Below are 14,771 nucleotides of genomic sequence, written 5' to 3'. Positions count from 1 at the left end.
ATATTTTTTATTAAAATGTATCAGTTTTTCGCAATAAACTTCATATATATAAAACCTGGTACTTGTTCGCTATCAATAATTACATTGATACCCAAGTTGCACAACAAGGATATCAGTATCAACGCAACTCGAGAAAAAAAAATTCATAATTTCTATAAAAGACAATAGCACATACATTGGTAAAAAGTAAATATCTGTTTCACAAATTCGTAATAATGAAATAATAAAAAAATTTGGGAGACGTTTAAATTACCTCCATATAAATAATTTGAATTATGCAATGCGTGATTTGTGTGCGTCCTCATTTACAATTGTTCAGTGTGTGCATGCCATATTTTTGTTCTTGTCGAATTTGTAAAATTATTAATGGTGGTTGGTTATTTACCAAAAAAACTTTTAAAAAAACATCAAAAAAAGGTAAAAGAAAGTGTTGAAAAAATTAATAAAATAGATACAGAAAGCGAATCAGAAAAGAAAATAAAGCGATAGTGAATCAATTTCAAGTTGCAATGCAGCTGAAAAAAGAAAATTCAAAGATGATGAACTGGATAAATCAGATATAAATTCAGAAAGTAGTCTTTTGTAATAACTAAAAGATAATTAATTATCTTACAAAAAGTAAATCTTACTTTTATTAATTGTAAGTGTAACCATTACTATTATAGTAATCACCAAAGTCATGTAAATTACGAAAATGTACCATCAGATTTTGACAACATACCAAATTTATTTATTCAAATAAAAGTTTTATACGTTTATTTTCTTCCTTTTTAATTTCTATTTTAAATATATTTGAATTTTCTATTTTTTCTATCTTTACCTTGCTATTATGATTAATTCTATTATATTAATAAGAGTTAATGAATATGTATAATAATAAATAATAAATAAATAATTTATCAATTTAACAACTTACTTTGAAGGTAATGTAAATGTATACTCAAAATCGCCGACCGGTATTAATTTTTTTAAAATATCTCCATCGAAATTGAGTTCTTTATATTTTCCGCTAATTATAATCTCCTCCCCTTCCATGTGCAACTCAATCTCATTTTCTTCAACGATTGAAGGTAGGCTTACAATTATAATAAAATGAGTTCTATATAATGAATATTAAAAGTAAGTGTATATAAATCAGTAAACTTACAATTTATATATTAAAACGAGAACATTACCTATTATCAAATAAATCATGGTATGGCCGCCCAACGGGATCCTGTAAGTTAATAAGTACTTTAATAATAATAACTTAATTATGCTTCAATATTTTTTAAAAATTATCAAATTACATACATGTTTATTACTATGATGGTCGAATTTTCTTTTGACGGGTTGAAATTTGACAACGACCTTTTTTTCTTTATCCAAATTAATCCTTAGCCCTTTTACTTTATTAAAAAATACTTCTCTATAATGCTTATTCTCAAAATGAATAAATCCATAACTAAAAAGTTTAAAATTCTCTATTAGTTCATTAAAAATTTAAATTTTAAACCATTATTAATAAGTTTATACATACTCGTCTTTTTTTTTTATAACATGAATAAAATCTTGAGGAATTTTATCGTTTACTTTGATCCAGTCCTCAATTACTTTGGACTGAAGATCTGCAAGATTATCACCGCCAAGAAACAGCGCGCATGCATCAGGATGGCAAGTTTCTTAAGTGTAAATGTGAAAAAAATAACAATAAGTTAATTAATAAAAAAAACCTTTATCAACGAAGGTTAAAACCTTTATCAAAAAAAGGCAACATAAAAAAAAAACCTTTATCAAAAAAGGTGACATAAAAACCTTTAAAAAGGTGACATAAAAAGGCGACATAAAAACCTTTAAAAGGTGACATAAAAAGGCGACATAAAAAGGTGACATAAAAACCTTTAAAAAGGCGACATAAAAACCTTAAAAACCTTATCAACGAAGGTTAAAACCTTTATCAAAAAAAGGCGACATAAAACAAAAAAGCCTTTATCAAAAAAAGGCGACATAAAACAAAAAAACCTTATCAATGAAGGTTAAAACCTTTATCAAAAAAAGGTGACATAAAAACCTTAAAAACCTTATCAACAAAGGTTAAAACCTTTATCAAAAAAAGGCGACATAAAAACCTTAAAAACCTTATCAAAACCTTTATCAAAAAAAGGTGACATAAAAACCTTAAAAACCTTATCAACGAAGGTTAAAACCTTTATCAAAAAAAGGCGACATAAAAACCTTAAAAACCTTATCAACGAAGGTTAAAACCTTTATCAAAAAAAGGCGACATAAAACAAAAAAGCCTTTATCAAAAAAGGCGACATAAAAAAAAAAAAACTTTTATCAAAAAAGGCGACATAAAAAAAAAAAAACTTTTATCAAAAAAGGCGACATAAAAAAAAAAACCCTTTATCAAAAAAGGTGACATAAAAACCTTAAAAACCTTATCAACGAAGGTTAAAACCTTATCAACATAAAAACCTTATAAAACCTTTATCAAAAAAGGCAACATAAAAAACCTTATCAACTAAGGTAAACCCTTTATACAAAAAAACTCACCAGAGTTCATTTTTTCATACGTTATAAAAATAAAAATTATTTACGTGGCTGTGGTAGAGTACATACGTGACAGGAATATTTATATTTACGTGACAGTTGTGATGAAAACAGGTGTATGGATGAATTAGAATGTACCCCAAAATAACATTTTTTTTTCCAGATAATTAAAAAAAAAACTCCTAATTTTCGTTCTTATAATAATGCAATATTTCTGCTCTTGCCGTATCTGTAAAATAAATCCTGGTGGTGGAAAGTGGTTGTCTACTAAAAAAACTTTTAAAAAACATCAAGAAAAAGAAAAAGCATGTATTGAAAAAATTAATGAATCAGGAACAGAAAGCAGTAGTGAATCAATTTCAAGTTATAATGTAGCTGAAAAAAGAAAGTTTGATGAATTAGATAAATCGAATATAAATTTGGTGAATAGTCTTTCAGATAATGAGAGGTAATTAATGAAATTATAATAAAAAGTAAATTTTACTTTTTGCTAATTATATTATTCATCAAAGTAGTCTTGATAATGAAGACGATAATAATAATCCAAGTCAAGAAGATTATAATGGTGACAATGACAATCCAAGTCAAGATTATAACAATTATAATGAAAATTATAATGGTGATAATGATAATTCAAGTCTTGATGAAGATAATGGTAATAATAACAATCCAAATCAAGATTATGATTGTGATGATAATCCAAGTCTTGATAATGATGAAAATGATAAAGTAGAAGATATGGAAACTGAAAGTGATGTTTCTGAAGAGAATGATGAATTTACAGAAATGGACAATAAATTTAATGACATAGAAGACATAAATGATGGTATATATTTAATATTACATCGATAATTGTAATTACAATTTTTAATTACTTTTTTTTATTTATTTTAGACGAATTGATCAAAGGCTTACGCCTTTTACATACAAAAGTACTTCATTCGATATCTGATATTGCATTTAACAAAATACTCGATAATATTAATTCTAATTTAACAATTTATAAGTTGAAAAAAAAAATCAATAACATAATTCCTTTTAAACCGCAAAAATATGATACTTGCAAAAACAGTTGTATAGCGTTTACATCATTATATAAAAATCTAACGACCTGACCTATTTGTAATGAAAATAGATTTGATGACAATAGTAAACCTGTAAATACAACATTTTTTTTCTCTCTAAAAGAACGACTAATAATTCAATATAAAGATAAAGAAAGGGCTGAAGAATTACAATATAGAAATACTTATTTTCAAACTAAAGGAAAAAATGGAGAAAATGAAAAAATGTATGCTGATATATTTGATGGGATGTGAGTAATTTAAGTAAATTATATTTAAGAGTAATTAGTTATAGGATACTAATATATTGTCTGGATTAAATAGGTTATATCAAGACTTATTACAAAGGAATTATTTTAAAGATGAAAGAGATATCGCGTTATCTGGGTCATGTGACGGATATCAAATTTTTGAACAGAAGACCGATGATTGTTGGATTATATTATTAATAAATAATAATTTACCCCCTCACATTCGTGTAAAAAAAGAAAATCTTTTAGTAACGATGATAATACCAGGACCCCGTTCGCCAAAAGATTTCAATTCTTTTTTACATCCTTTAGTAAAAGAATTACAGGAACTTGAAGGTAAACTTATTCTAACATAACAAAAAATGATTTTGTTAAAAATTTTTTATTAAATTGTTATTAAAAATTTTAGAAGGAGTTCCTTGTATAGATGGACGTACAAATGAACAATTTATTTTACGTGCACATTTATTAATATGGACGGGAGATATCCCAGCATTAAGCAAAAGCTTAAACTTAACTGGGCATAACTCATATAAGGCCTGCCGCTTTTGTATGATAGAAGGAATCTGTCATCCATCAAACCATCACATATACTATCCATCATCTGATACTGTTTATAATATACGAAATCATGATGATACTGTCAATATGGCTAAATTAATTGACAGTGAAACAATTAAAATTCAAAAAAATAATATGATAAAAGAAACAGGCAGGTATATTTTATTTTTAAAACCAATTACATTAAATAAAAATTATATATTAAAAATTATTTTATATTTATAGGAATTAAAGGGCCAAGTGAGTTGCTCAAACTAAAAACAATCTTATTTCCATGGTCTTTTCCAACAGACATTATGCATTTATTTTTTGAAAATATGGCCCCACAAATGTATGCGCATTGGACTGGTAAATTTTTCAATAATCTCCCAATGTCTAATGATTATGAATTATCAAAATCACAATGGGAAATTATTGGCGCACAAATGGAAAAAATCAAAAAAGATATGCCTAATGAAATAGGACGCCCTCCACGAGATATACTTAAATATCATAATGGTTATAAAGCAGTAGAGTGGAGAAACTGGATTATTTTATTTTCATTACCATTATTAAGGAAATATTTAAATAAAAGGTATTTATCAAAAAGTATATATGTATTATGACTATTATCTATCAATCTACATTAATGAAAAGTAAAATTTACTTTTTTATTTGTTAAATAGGCATCTTCAAGGATGGTCAAATATTGTAAAAGCTGTAAAGCTTTGTTTAGAGCCTGTAATATCAGAAGATCAAGTAGATGATGTTCAACAATTACTTAAAAAATTCTTGGATTATTATGAGAGGTAATAATGTTTAATTTAATTTTTCATTTATCATCTTTCATTTTTTTATAAAGATTTGTTGTTTATTTTAGAGAATATTATCAGCATAATAGTCAACGTTTAACAGCATGTCAGATAAGTTTTCACTATCTTTTACATGTGGCAAACTGTATTAAATATTGTGGTCCTAGTTGGACACACTGGCAATTTCCAATGGAGAAAATTTGTGGTATTTTACAACTACTTATTAAATCAAGACTTAATCCTTATAGTAATCTATCAAACACGCTTACCTTATTACAACAATTTTATTTGTTGCCATTCTTTTCTATTTCTAAATCTATTTTTAAAGAAAAACTACCAAAACAATGGAATAGTAAACAGGTATTTTGTGATATCAAAGAATATGAAGAAGAATTTTATTGGCCTTCTATACAATATTCTTTATCAGGACAAGAGCACAAACATCTGATTAAATTTTATGAAGGATCAAACTCAGTAAATGTAAAAAAATTTTTTTGTTAGACTAATCAAATTATTCAAGATATATTTAGTTTTTTTTTAAATTTATTAGAACATTAATAATTATGGCATGAAATATGGAAGACTAAGGACATCAGATGGGCATTATATTAGCAGTCATTGGATAAAAAGAAAGAATAAGATCGCAAGAAATAATTATTGTATTCAGGTAAGAAATCATTTATCATCATCATCATTATCAATTATATTATTGATTTATTATTGCTTGTAATTTAGATAAGACATACAATAGATAAAGTTTCTCATAGACCAAATGCACTTCCTCAACTCATAATTGTAGATATTTATGGGATAGTAGATTATTTTTTTGTACATAAATTTAATGATAAAATTCACATGCTCGCTTATGTACAATTAACATCAAAAATAATAGATGATGAATATGAATGTAAATATTTTACTCAATTTAAATCAAAAGAATTTATTGATGTAAGGTGTGTAGACCATTGCGTAGGATTTGCAAAAATAGATAACAAGTATTTTACAATTGATAAAGAAAATGCATTTGATGATGCTAATTGGGAAAATCTTGAATAAAATGTAATAAATTATTATTTAGCATAAAAACTAATAGTAATAAAAATGATTTCTAATCGTTGATATTATAGTCTTAGAAAAAAGTAAAGTATGACAATGTATCAGTAATTAATAATAACGCGTATATCAAATTGACACGCGCATCAAATTGGCACGGGACATTTCTCAATAACGTGTATATCTCTATAAAAAGATAAGTTCACGCTTGTATTATTCCAAACTTAAACTTAAACTCTTTTTCTTATTTTCGACATGTCTTCCTCTAACAACTCTAACACTGTTTTATCTCCTATCGATTTGAATGTTCTTCCGTCTGAGGTATAAAGTATTAAGAATATCATATTGTTAATGTTCTATCGCTCATTATTTTAATATCATAGGCTAAGCCAATCTATAGGCTCACGCATAAATATAAATTACAGGACGCTATCGGCTTAAGAGATCAAAAGCAGCGCTGGCTCAGCTATTTAGTAATTAATTATTTTAGCTTTTTAATAAAAAGTTAAATTTATATTTTATTATTTTACTCATTATTTTTATAATAGGATATGATGAGGGAGTGTCTTTATGAGAAAAATGTGGATTTTGCTTTAAGTTATAGAATCCAAAAGACCTTGGTAACATCCCAAGTTGTTCGTGCTATAAATATTGTCTTTCATTATTATTATTTTTTTTTCAAAAAGTTTATTGATAGCCAACTAACTTTTCATTGTAGTTTAAGAAGAAAGCTCCCGATTTTCCTGTAACTGCAGGTGACTGGGCTGTCAAAGAAATGTTAATCAGTACCATTCAAAGAAAACGTGAGTTATAATAATTTTGTAAATTATTTGTTTTATTTTTGTTATTAATCATTTGTTATTTTATTTTTAGGATACTATTTAAACAAAAAAAAAAATCGAACTCTTCCAGTGCAAGAAGAAGCAGCACAAGAAGTGCAAGAAGAAGCAGCACAAAAAGTGCAAGAAGAAGTGGCACAAGAAGTGCAAAAAGAAGTAGCACGACAAGAAGAAACACGAAGAACACAAGAAGAATCTCCAGTACTTCCTCTGCAACAAGAATCTCCTTTAGAAGCACCACAAAATAGCCAAAAAAAAAAGAAAGACGTGGAAGAGGTAGAAAATGAAAAATATAGATATTAAATACCGGTCTATGTTAGTCAGATAACCCGTTATTTGCAATTTAAACATGTTTAAATAATAAAAAGTAAATTTTACTTTATCATTCCATCTAATAAAATAATGGTTATAATGCTGGTAGAATTGAATAAATCAGATAACCCGTTATTTGGTAAATTTATTAATTCTCTCTAAAAATAGTTAAACGCAGATTATCTATTATAATTAGTGTAGTTAAAAATAGTAAATATTGCATTATTTATTAAGATCTTTTGTTTATTTATTACCGTTTGACTTTTTTATCTTTAATATTTATTTTTCTTTCTTTTATTAAACTTTTATTAAAAAATACTTTAATACTTTGCTTATGTGTTTATTTTTTGTTAAAAAGTTACATTAATATTGTGTTTATATTTATCGATAAAAGGTTTTTAAAGCTGTTAAATAGGTATGAAAATAGAATATATTTATATTTTCAGATTCTCTACCACACAATATCCTATTGTGAAGTCTAAAGAGTCAGTTATGTACCTTCTTTACAACAGGGTGTGGTTGAGGCTTACTAGACTGTGATGTTACTTAAGGGAGTATGTAGAAGATATTCACCAAATCTCATGTTATAATTGCATCAGTTGTAGTAACGTATTTTTTTTTATATTTCGCAGCGCAATATTACAAAAATTAAGCAAAAGATAATTTAGTAGGTATGTATCAGTCTTTATAAACTATTGCTATTCCATAACTATCTTTTTATATTTTTTACTTTTGAATATATATATTAGAATAATATACCATATGTATTTTTTCATATGATGTTTTTTTGGGTAAGTAGATCTCAAGTTATTATTATAATAAGGTACAGAATAAGTCTTTTGTAACTGTATTTCTTTTCGTAATTATGTTCAATATTATTTATGCATTTATTCAAACCATATTATCTTAAAAATGAATTCTTGATGTTATTAAAATGTACACAAAAAATTAATTTATTATAATTAAAATAACCTTTTTTAATGCACTGAAAATAATTAAAATATAATTAAACCATATCTATAACATGTTTATTAAATAATCTTTTTATTATCAAAATGTACAATTTATTATAATTAAAATACCCTTTTTTAATGCACTGAAAATAATTAAAATATAATTAAACCATATCTATAACATGTTTATTAAATAATCTTTTTATTATTAAAATGTACAATTTATTATAATTAAAATAACCTTTTTTAACGTACTGAAAATAATTAAAATATAATTAAACCATATCTATAACATGTATATTAAATACTCATTGCATAATCCTTTTATTATCAAAATGTACAATAAATATTAGTTTATTATAAATTAAATAACCTTTAATTCAACTAAAAATATACATTGTTTCGATTTGAATCATAATTAATATATTATTAAAATGTATGTAAAGTATACTGATAATGCATTTTAATATATTCAAATATACTTTTTAATATATAATATATCCGTTTATTATACTTAAACTAAAGTAGAAATTAATAATAAAATAAATATAAAATATTTACACTTAAAATATACTTAAACGGGCAAAATTTAAGGATGTTTTGTAAGTTATTTCCATATCAAAAACAATATATTTAAACATATTTTCAGTATTAATTATGTATATAATTAACTTATAAAAAATATACCCAAATTATACTTAAATAATACATTTATTAAACTTTATATATTATTAAAATTCAGTATATTTTTAGTATATTTTCAGTATACAATTTTTCTTACTGGGAATAAGGAGCCTGTAAGTGGCAATGATAATGAGCTTAGACTCTTACTTCAGACAGAACTTGCCCGACAAGCTGATGAATTCACCTTGTTTTATCACACTACAAACTTGTGGGGTGCTAAAAACATTATAATGGAGGGCATAGATTTTGGTGAATATAGAAGAAGACAAGACTTTGGTGGCAGAACTGATGTGGTCAAGTTTGCTCGGCAACGAGTTCTGAACTCACCTGCTATAATCGTATATCACATTCCTGAAACCTTGCTGGAACAGCATGACCACCTTAATCTTAGTGAAGATCATAGAATGTGGAAGGATGTGGTACATCACTCTCGTAATGGAATTAGAAATGTGGTTGATGATTATGATTCTGCTTATGGTCCACAAGCCACGAATGGTAAGAAGTTGATTGATGACAATAAAGTGACACCCAAAGCATCTGTGGATAAGAATCAGCTAGCAATCAAATCAGGAAAATTATCAAGAAAAATTGACTCACAAATTGTAGGAGTTATCATCTACAAAAAATAAAAGAATTCTAAAATCTAAATTCTTAAAAAAATTAAAAAAAAAGATGTTGATAATAATAATGTAATTGCAAGTGAAATGTTTTTTTCTGATGGACTATATTGTTATAGCCAGTTATTTAGCGTTTACAAACGTAAACAAATGGAAAAGGGTAAGCAGAAGGTATATAGGTAGGCGGGTATAATCAATAAATAAACTATATGTATAAACACTTAATAAACAATCCAATCAGACGTGTAGTATAGCACTGTACGTCGGCATATACTCCCAACATGAATAAAGGATAACAAATTTATATTTTGTTAAATTCAAACAACAGTTTATTTAACATAATCATTAGAACCATTTTTATTAAGAAAACTCTTTTACTTGAACTTCATTTAACTACATTTCGTTTTGCTACAAATGCTCCACTATTTATAATTATTTTACTCTAATTAATTAATGTTAAATATATCTAACATATTGCATATATTAAACATATTTAATAAATTAAACACTTTTCCACCTGTTTACAAGTCACCCCTTGTCATTACTCTGTAGATCAAAAAGCTGCCCGCAGAGAGTTCGTTGCAATTCTCTCTGAACTTCTAGCTAATACCAAAGATATCCATCTTGCTCCGTTGGTCAAAGAACATGGGGCTAAAGCTATTAACATTCCTCTTTCCCTAAATTCATATAAACCCAAACCCTGGGCTTACGTTACTTTCAACTCTCAAACTACTATGGATGCCGCTATGGAACAAACAATTGGCTTTCAAGATCGTACTCTTCGATGACGTACATCTAATGATTCTAAAGCTCTTTGCCATAGATGTGGTAAACTTGGTAGTGCTCCTACCTCCTGTCCTCTCAATCAATGTCATGGTCATTCTCGTACACGTGATCCTGTTGCTGCCCTCAAAGAACGTTTTAATATCAGCCAAAAATCTACTCAACAATGATCATAACGAAATAATTTTCGCTCCCGCTCTAGGTCCAAATCCTGTGATCGTTCTGCCTCTGCTCAATGTTCTAATTCTAGATCTAATCGATCTAATAATAATGATCATAATAATAATACTAAACCCTCTTCCTCTGGCTCAGCTAGGTCCTCCTCATTTGCTCATGACCGTACGCCTTCCAATAATCAAAAAGGCAAAGATAGATCTGTTTCCTTTTCGTCCATTGCTCGCGCTCCACTCCCTGATTCAAATTCTTCTAGTGCCCTTGAGGCTGCCCTTAATATTCTCAACGTATTGAAAAACCTTCAACATGATGTTGCTCAGGTTGAATTCCGCATCTCGAATCTCAAACTTAATAACCAGCGACTTTCCGCTATAAAAGCATGTTTAGGCATTAACCCTCCCCTTACACCTGTTGTCAATTCTGATACTGACCGGATGGAAGAAGATCCTCCTGAAACTGGTACTTTAATTCCACATCCCAATGCTCCTTTACATTCAGCTCAAAAATTGTCCTCTTCCCCTTTACCGGTACCTAATAAAACTTCAAACTCTACTCCGGCATCCAACCCCAACCCTTCCCCGCAAGACAAATTGAATTCAGTTATTAATGACCAAAAAGCGATTAAAGATACTTTACAATTGCTTACTAGATCCATTCAAGGCTTTATTGCTTCTCTTAAAGGTTCTCCCTCCGATCGAGCTGGTTCAGCTCCTTCACAATAACTGATTCTTCAATTTCCCTCCCCGTTCTTTATTATCATTGTGTTCTAATGTCAGACAATTTTAATTATGATACATTTGTTCGAAACCCCCCAACCCTATAGATATATATAATTTTTCAGAACATGAATCTTTATTTACTACTTTAAATTCTTCTCCTATTCCCAATTCTTTTAATATTTCATCCTTTAATGTTAATGGTCTTCGTCACAATAGCCAAGTTAAAATTGAACAAATTTCAAATTTTTTCAATCTTAAACATATTTCATTTGTGGTATTGTAGATACCCATTTATCCCCTAAACAAATTCACTTTCTTTCTAAACGCCTTCCTAATTATACTGTCTTTTCATCTGATTTGGATAATACCAAACAAGTTAAATCTACTGGTGGCGTTTTCCTTTTTATTGAAAAATCCCTTGCTTCTCATGTATAAGATTTTGTTTCACATTTCTCGCGTATTTTATCTGTTGACCTTTATTTTAAAGGTAACATTAAATTACGCATTTTCGTTATTTATATTCCCCCTATTTCTGATTCTATATTACGATCAGAAACCATTGATCTTCTTTTACAATTATTGGTGCAAACTAAGCAATTAAATTTTTACCACACCATTTGTGGAGATTTTAATATGCACCTAGATACCTATTATCCTATTTACTTTAATCGCCCTTCTACTGCTTCTCAACGAGCTTATCATTTGTTATATCATCTTTTATCTCATGGTTATGAAGAAACTCTTCCTGTTAACGCTTCTGATTCCTTAGGCACCTTTCACCGTAATGACCAAGTTACTCGTATTGATTATGTTTGGTCTTGCCCGATACTAAAAAGCTTTGCTCTCACTTCCTATATATTTGACGCCCAAGATACCTGCTCTTCTGATCATAATCCTATCATCACGTACTTTAATGATTCGCTCTTGGTTGTGTCTATTAAGGTTGCTCGTGCTAAACAACTTCAACGTCAAACTTGCCGCATTTTTAAATTTGATTCAGTCACAGCTCAACAATGGGATTCCTTTTCTATTCACACTGACTCTTTATGCGACGTACCTTCGTCAACCTTCTCATCATAGCATATCAATCAACAATGCGAATATTTACATTCTCGCATCGTGAAAGCTGCTAATGCCTCTCTCCCATCTGTCACGGTTGGAAATCAACATACGCCTACAGTGCTTAAGGATTTGAAAACTTTAACTCAACATTATCGTTTCCTTAGCCGTCTTTTGCATTCGATACGCTTATTGCGAAAATATCCTTCCACATATTATAGTAGATATGAACGTGTTTGGTCCACTCATTTCATTCGCCTTCAAAAAATTCTTTATCTTTATAAGAAGGTTATTCCTTCTCCCCCTATTTTACCTGCTTCATTATCCACATGTAGGCAAGCCGGTTTTAATTTTTTATTAAAATTTTTAAAGACTATTTCCAATGCCCTCCATGGACTTCTTCTTCTTAATAAAAAAGATTTTCAAGATTCTTCCATTCGTGCTAAATTGGATGATAGGGATAACAATTTCAAAACTGATATCTCCTCATTTATTGATTCTGCCCTTTCAAGGACTCAACGTCGTATTACTTTGGATCGTATTTTTATTGACCACCCTACACAACCAAAACTCTTGACGGACCCGCATGATATTGATGACGCCGTTATCAACCATTTCCAGAACTCTGTTCCCATAAAATCATCTCCTCCCAATAACATTTCTGCTCTTCCTGACAGATGGTTTTCTGCCTATCATCCTATGGATGATGTGGATTCTTCTATTTATAATTCTTTGATGGATCCTCCTACCTTAGAAGAATGGTTGTCTACAGTCTCGTCTATGCCAAATGACAAAGCTTCTGGTTCTTCTATGATCACCTATGAGATGCTCAAACATTTGGATCCCAACACATCCGCTTTGGTTTTAATTTTAGTCCAATTCTGTTTTCGCATTGCAGATATCCCTGATTTATGTCATCAAGCTATGGTTTTCCCTATCCCTAAACCTTATGAATGGAAATGTCAATTAAAAAACACAATACCGATTACTCTGCTCGAAGTAATTAGAAAATCTTTAGTCAAGCTCTTCTATAATCGTCTCGCTTCCATTTTGGCTTCAAATGAAGTCCTTAAAGGAGAAAACTTCGCCGGTTTCCCTGATGGTTCTTGACTTGTCGCGACCCTATCATCATACTCGAATCTATTATCCATAATGCTCATGTCAACAAATCGTTGCTCTGGGTCCTTTCGCAAGATATTTCGAAGGCTTTTGACTCAGTTGATCTCAAGATGTTGCGTTATGCTTTAGAACGCATTAAACTTCTTGCATTTGCTATCAAGCTTATATTATCCCTTTTCGTGAAATGCTTTAATCGTGTTTTCACCGCTCATGGAATCACTCCTTCTTACCGTGTTTGCATTAATATAGATCAAGGTGAAGTTATCTCTCCTTTACTTTGGGTTATATATATAGACCCTTTATTGACTGTTCTTAAGAATGAAATGATGGATCCATATATACTTCATGCTCCCTCTTTATCTAATCCCTTGGCTGAGACAAGTTCAGATGGATTACGAATCAACAACTTGGTCTTTATGGATGATTTCACTTTAATTTTGTCTTCAAAGTCTGGAATGGAATCTATGCTCTCTATTACGGAAGAATTTTATCAAATTAATAACACTTCCGCTAATCACAACAAATATGTTTAATTACTAATGCGTTGCCTCCTTCTTCAGCTGCTTCACCTTCTCCTGTCGTGTTTGACTTGCACCTATCTGGACTGAACAAAGTTCCTTCCATTTCTATTGTGCCTATCTCCATGAATAGCTCTTTCCGTTTTCTGGGCGTCTGGTTCAATGTCGTTAGTTCTCGCGATTTTGTCAAGAAACAAGTTGCTCGTGAATGCAATTCTTTCGCGGCTACCGTTCGCCCCGCCAAACTGTTTGCAAAACAAGTTGTTTATATGCACAATACCGTTCTTATTCCAAATTGGAATATCGTATGCAAGTCACTCACCTCTCTGAATCTGAATGTGCCTCGGCAACCAGCAGTATCCGTTCTGTGGTTAAACATAAGGCCAACTTCTCACGCATGCTCCCTGACTCTATATTGTTTTTGTCTCAAGGCCTGGGATTGATTAATTTATTTTTTCATCAATCACAAACACATTTAACTAATTTATTTTTGTTAGCTAATTCTTCTTCTTTTATGAAAAATTTGTTTTTATATAGATTACATTTAATTCAATTTTCTTTTTTTTTGATTCCTATTTCCCGTTGTTAGTTAAAGATTGGGCTTTATGGTCTAAACTATTTGCTTTTAAACAGGATTATATCGCTTGTACTATTGCTCTTCTGTCCACCATACCATTCAAGTTGTTACGTTCACAACTATCAACTTTGCCTGACCTCACTATATCTGATGGTCATACGCCTT

At 29.2% G+C, this 14,771-nt stretch overlaps 4 protein-coding genes across 4 annotated transcripts; 3 read left to right on the top strand and 1 right to left on the bottom strand.

Annotated features, from left to right (window-relative positions):
• Nucleotides 1–730: 730 nt before the first annotated feature.
• OCT59_002941 (uncharacterized protein) lies at nucleotides 731–1,756 on the bottom strand (the record flags this gene model as incomplete). Its single annotated transcript, XM_066145296.1, has 6 exons — nucleotides 731–839; nucleotides 917–1,099; nucleotides 1,176–1,216; nucleotides 1,294–1,444; nucleotides 1,520–1,661; nucleotides 1,735–1,756. 6 exons carry the CDS (start codon nucleotides 1,754–1,756, stop codon nucleotides 731–733), a joined length of 648 nt encoding a protein of 215 aa, XP_065996029.1.
• A 2,969-nt stretch (nucleotides 1,757–4,725) lies between these two features.
• OCT59_002940 (uncharacterized protein) lies at nucleotides 4,726–6,255 on the top strand (the record flags this gene model as incomplete). Its single annotated transcript, XM_066145295.1, has 5 exons — nucleotides 4,726–4,982; nucleotides 5,074–5,196; nucleotides 5,268–5,673; nucleotides 5,750–5,866; nucleotides 5,935–6,255. 5 exons carry the CDS (start codon nucleotides 4,726–4,728, stop codon nucleotides 6,253–6,255), a joined length of 1,224 nt encoding a protein of 407 aa, XP_065996028.1.
• Nucleotides 6,256–6,507: 252 nt separating this feature from the next.
• OCT59_002939 (uncharacterized protein) lies at nucleotides 6,508–7,394 on the top strand (the record flags this gene model as incomplete). The annotated part of the gene is made up of 5 exons (XM_066145294.1): nucleotides 6,508–6,573; nucleotides 6,636–6,725; nucleotides 6,801–6,872; nucleotides 6,971–7,055; nucleotides 7,126–7,394. The coding sequence occupies 5 exons, from the start codon at nucleotides 6,508–6,510 to the stop codon at nucleotides 7,392–7,394; spliced, it is 582 nt and encodes a 193-aa protein (XP_065996027.1).
• Nucleotides 7,395–8,951: 1,557 nt separating this feature from the next.
• OCT59_002938 (uncharacterized protein) lies at nucleotides 8,952–9,669 on the top strand (the record flags this gene model as incomplete). Its single annotated transcript, XM_066145293.1, has 2 exons — nucleotides 8,952–8,958; nucleotides 9,110–9,669. 2 exons carry the CDS (start codon nucleotides 8,952–8,954, stop codon nucleotides 9,667–9,669), a joined length of 567 nt encoding a protein of 188 aa, XP_065996026.1.
• Nucleotides 9,670–14,771: the final 5,102 nt, after the last annotated feature.

Source organism: Rhizophagus irregularis, chromosome 11, assembly GCF_026210795.1.
Source record: "Rhizophagus irregularis chromosome 11, complete sequence".
NCBI lineage: Eukaryota > Fungi > Glomeromycota > Glomeromycetes > Glomerales > Glomeraceae > Rhizophagus > Rhizophagus irregularis.
Note: the sequence above shows the minus strand (reverse complement) of the source record. Positions and strands in the feature narration are given on the sequence as shown.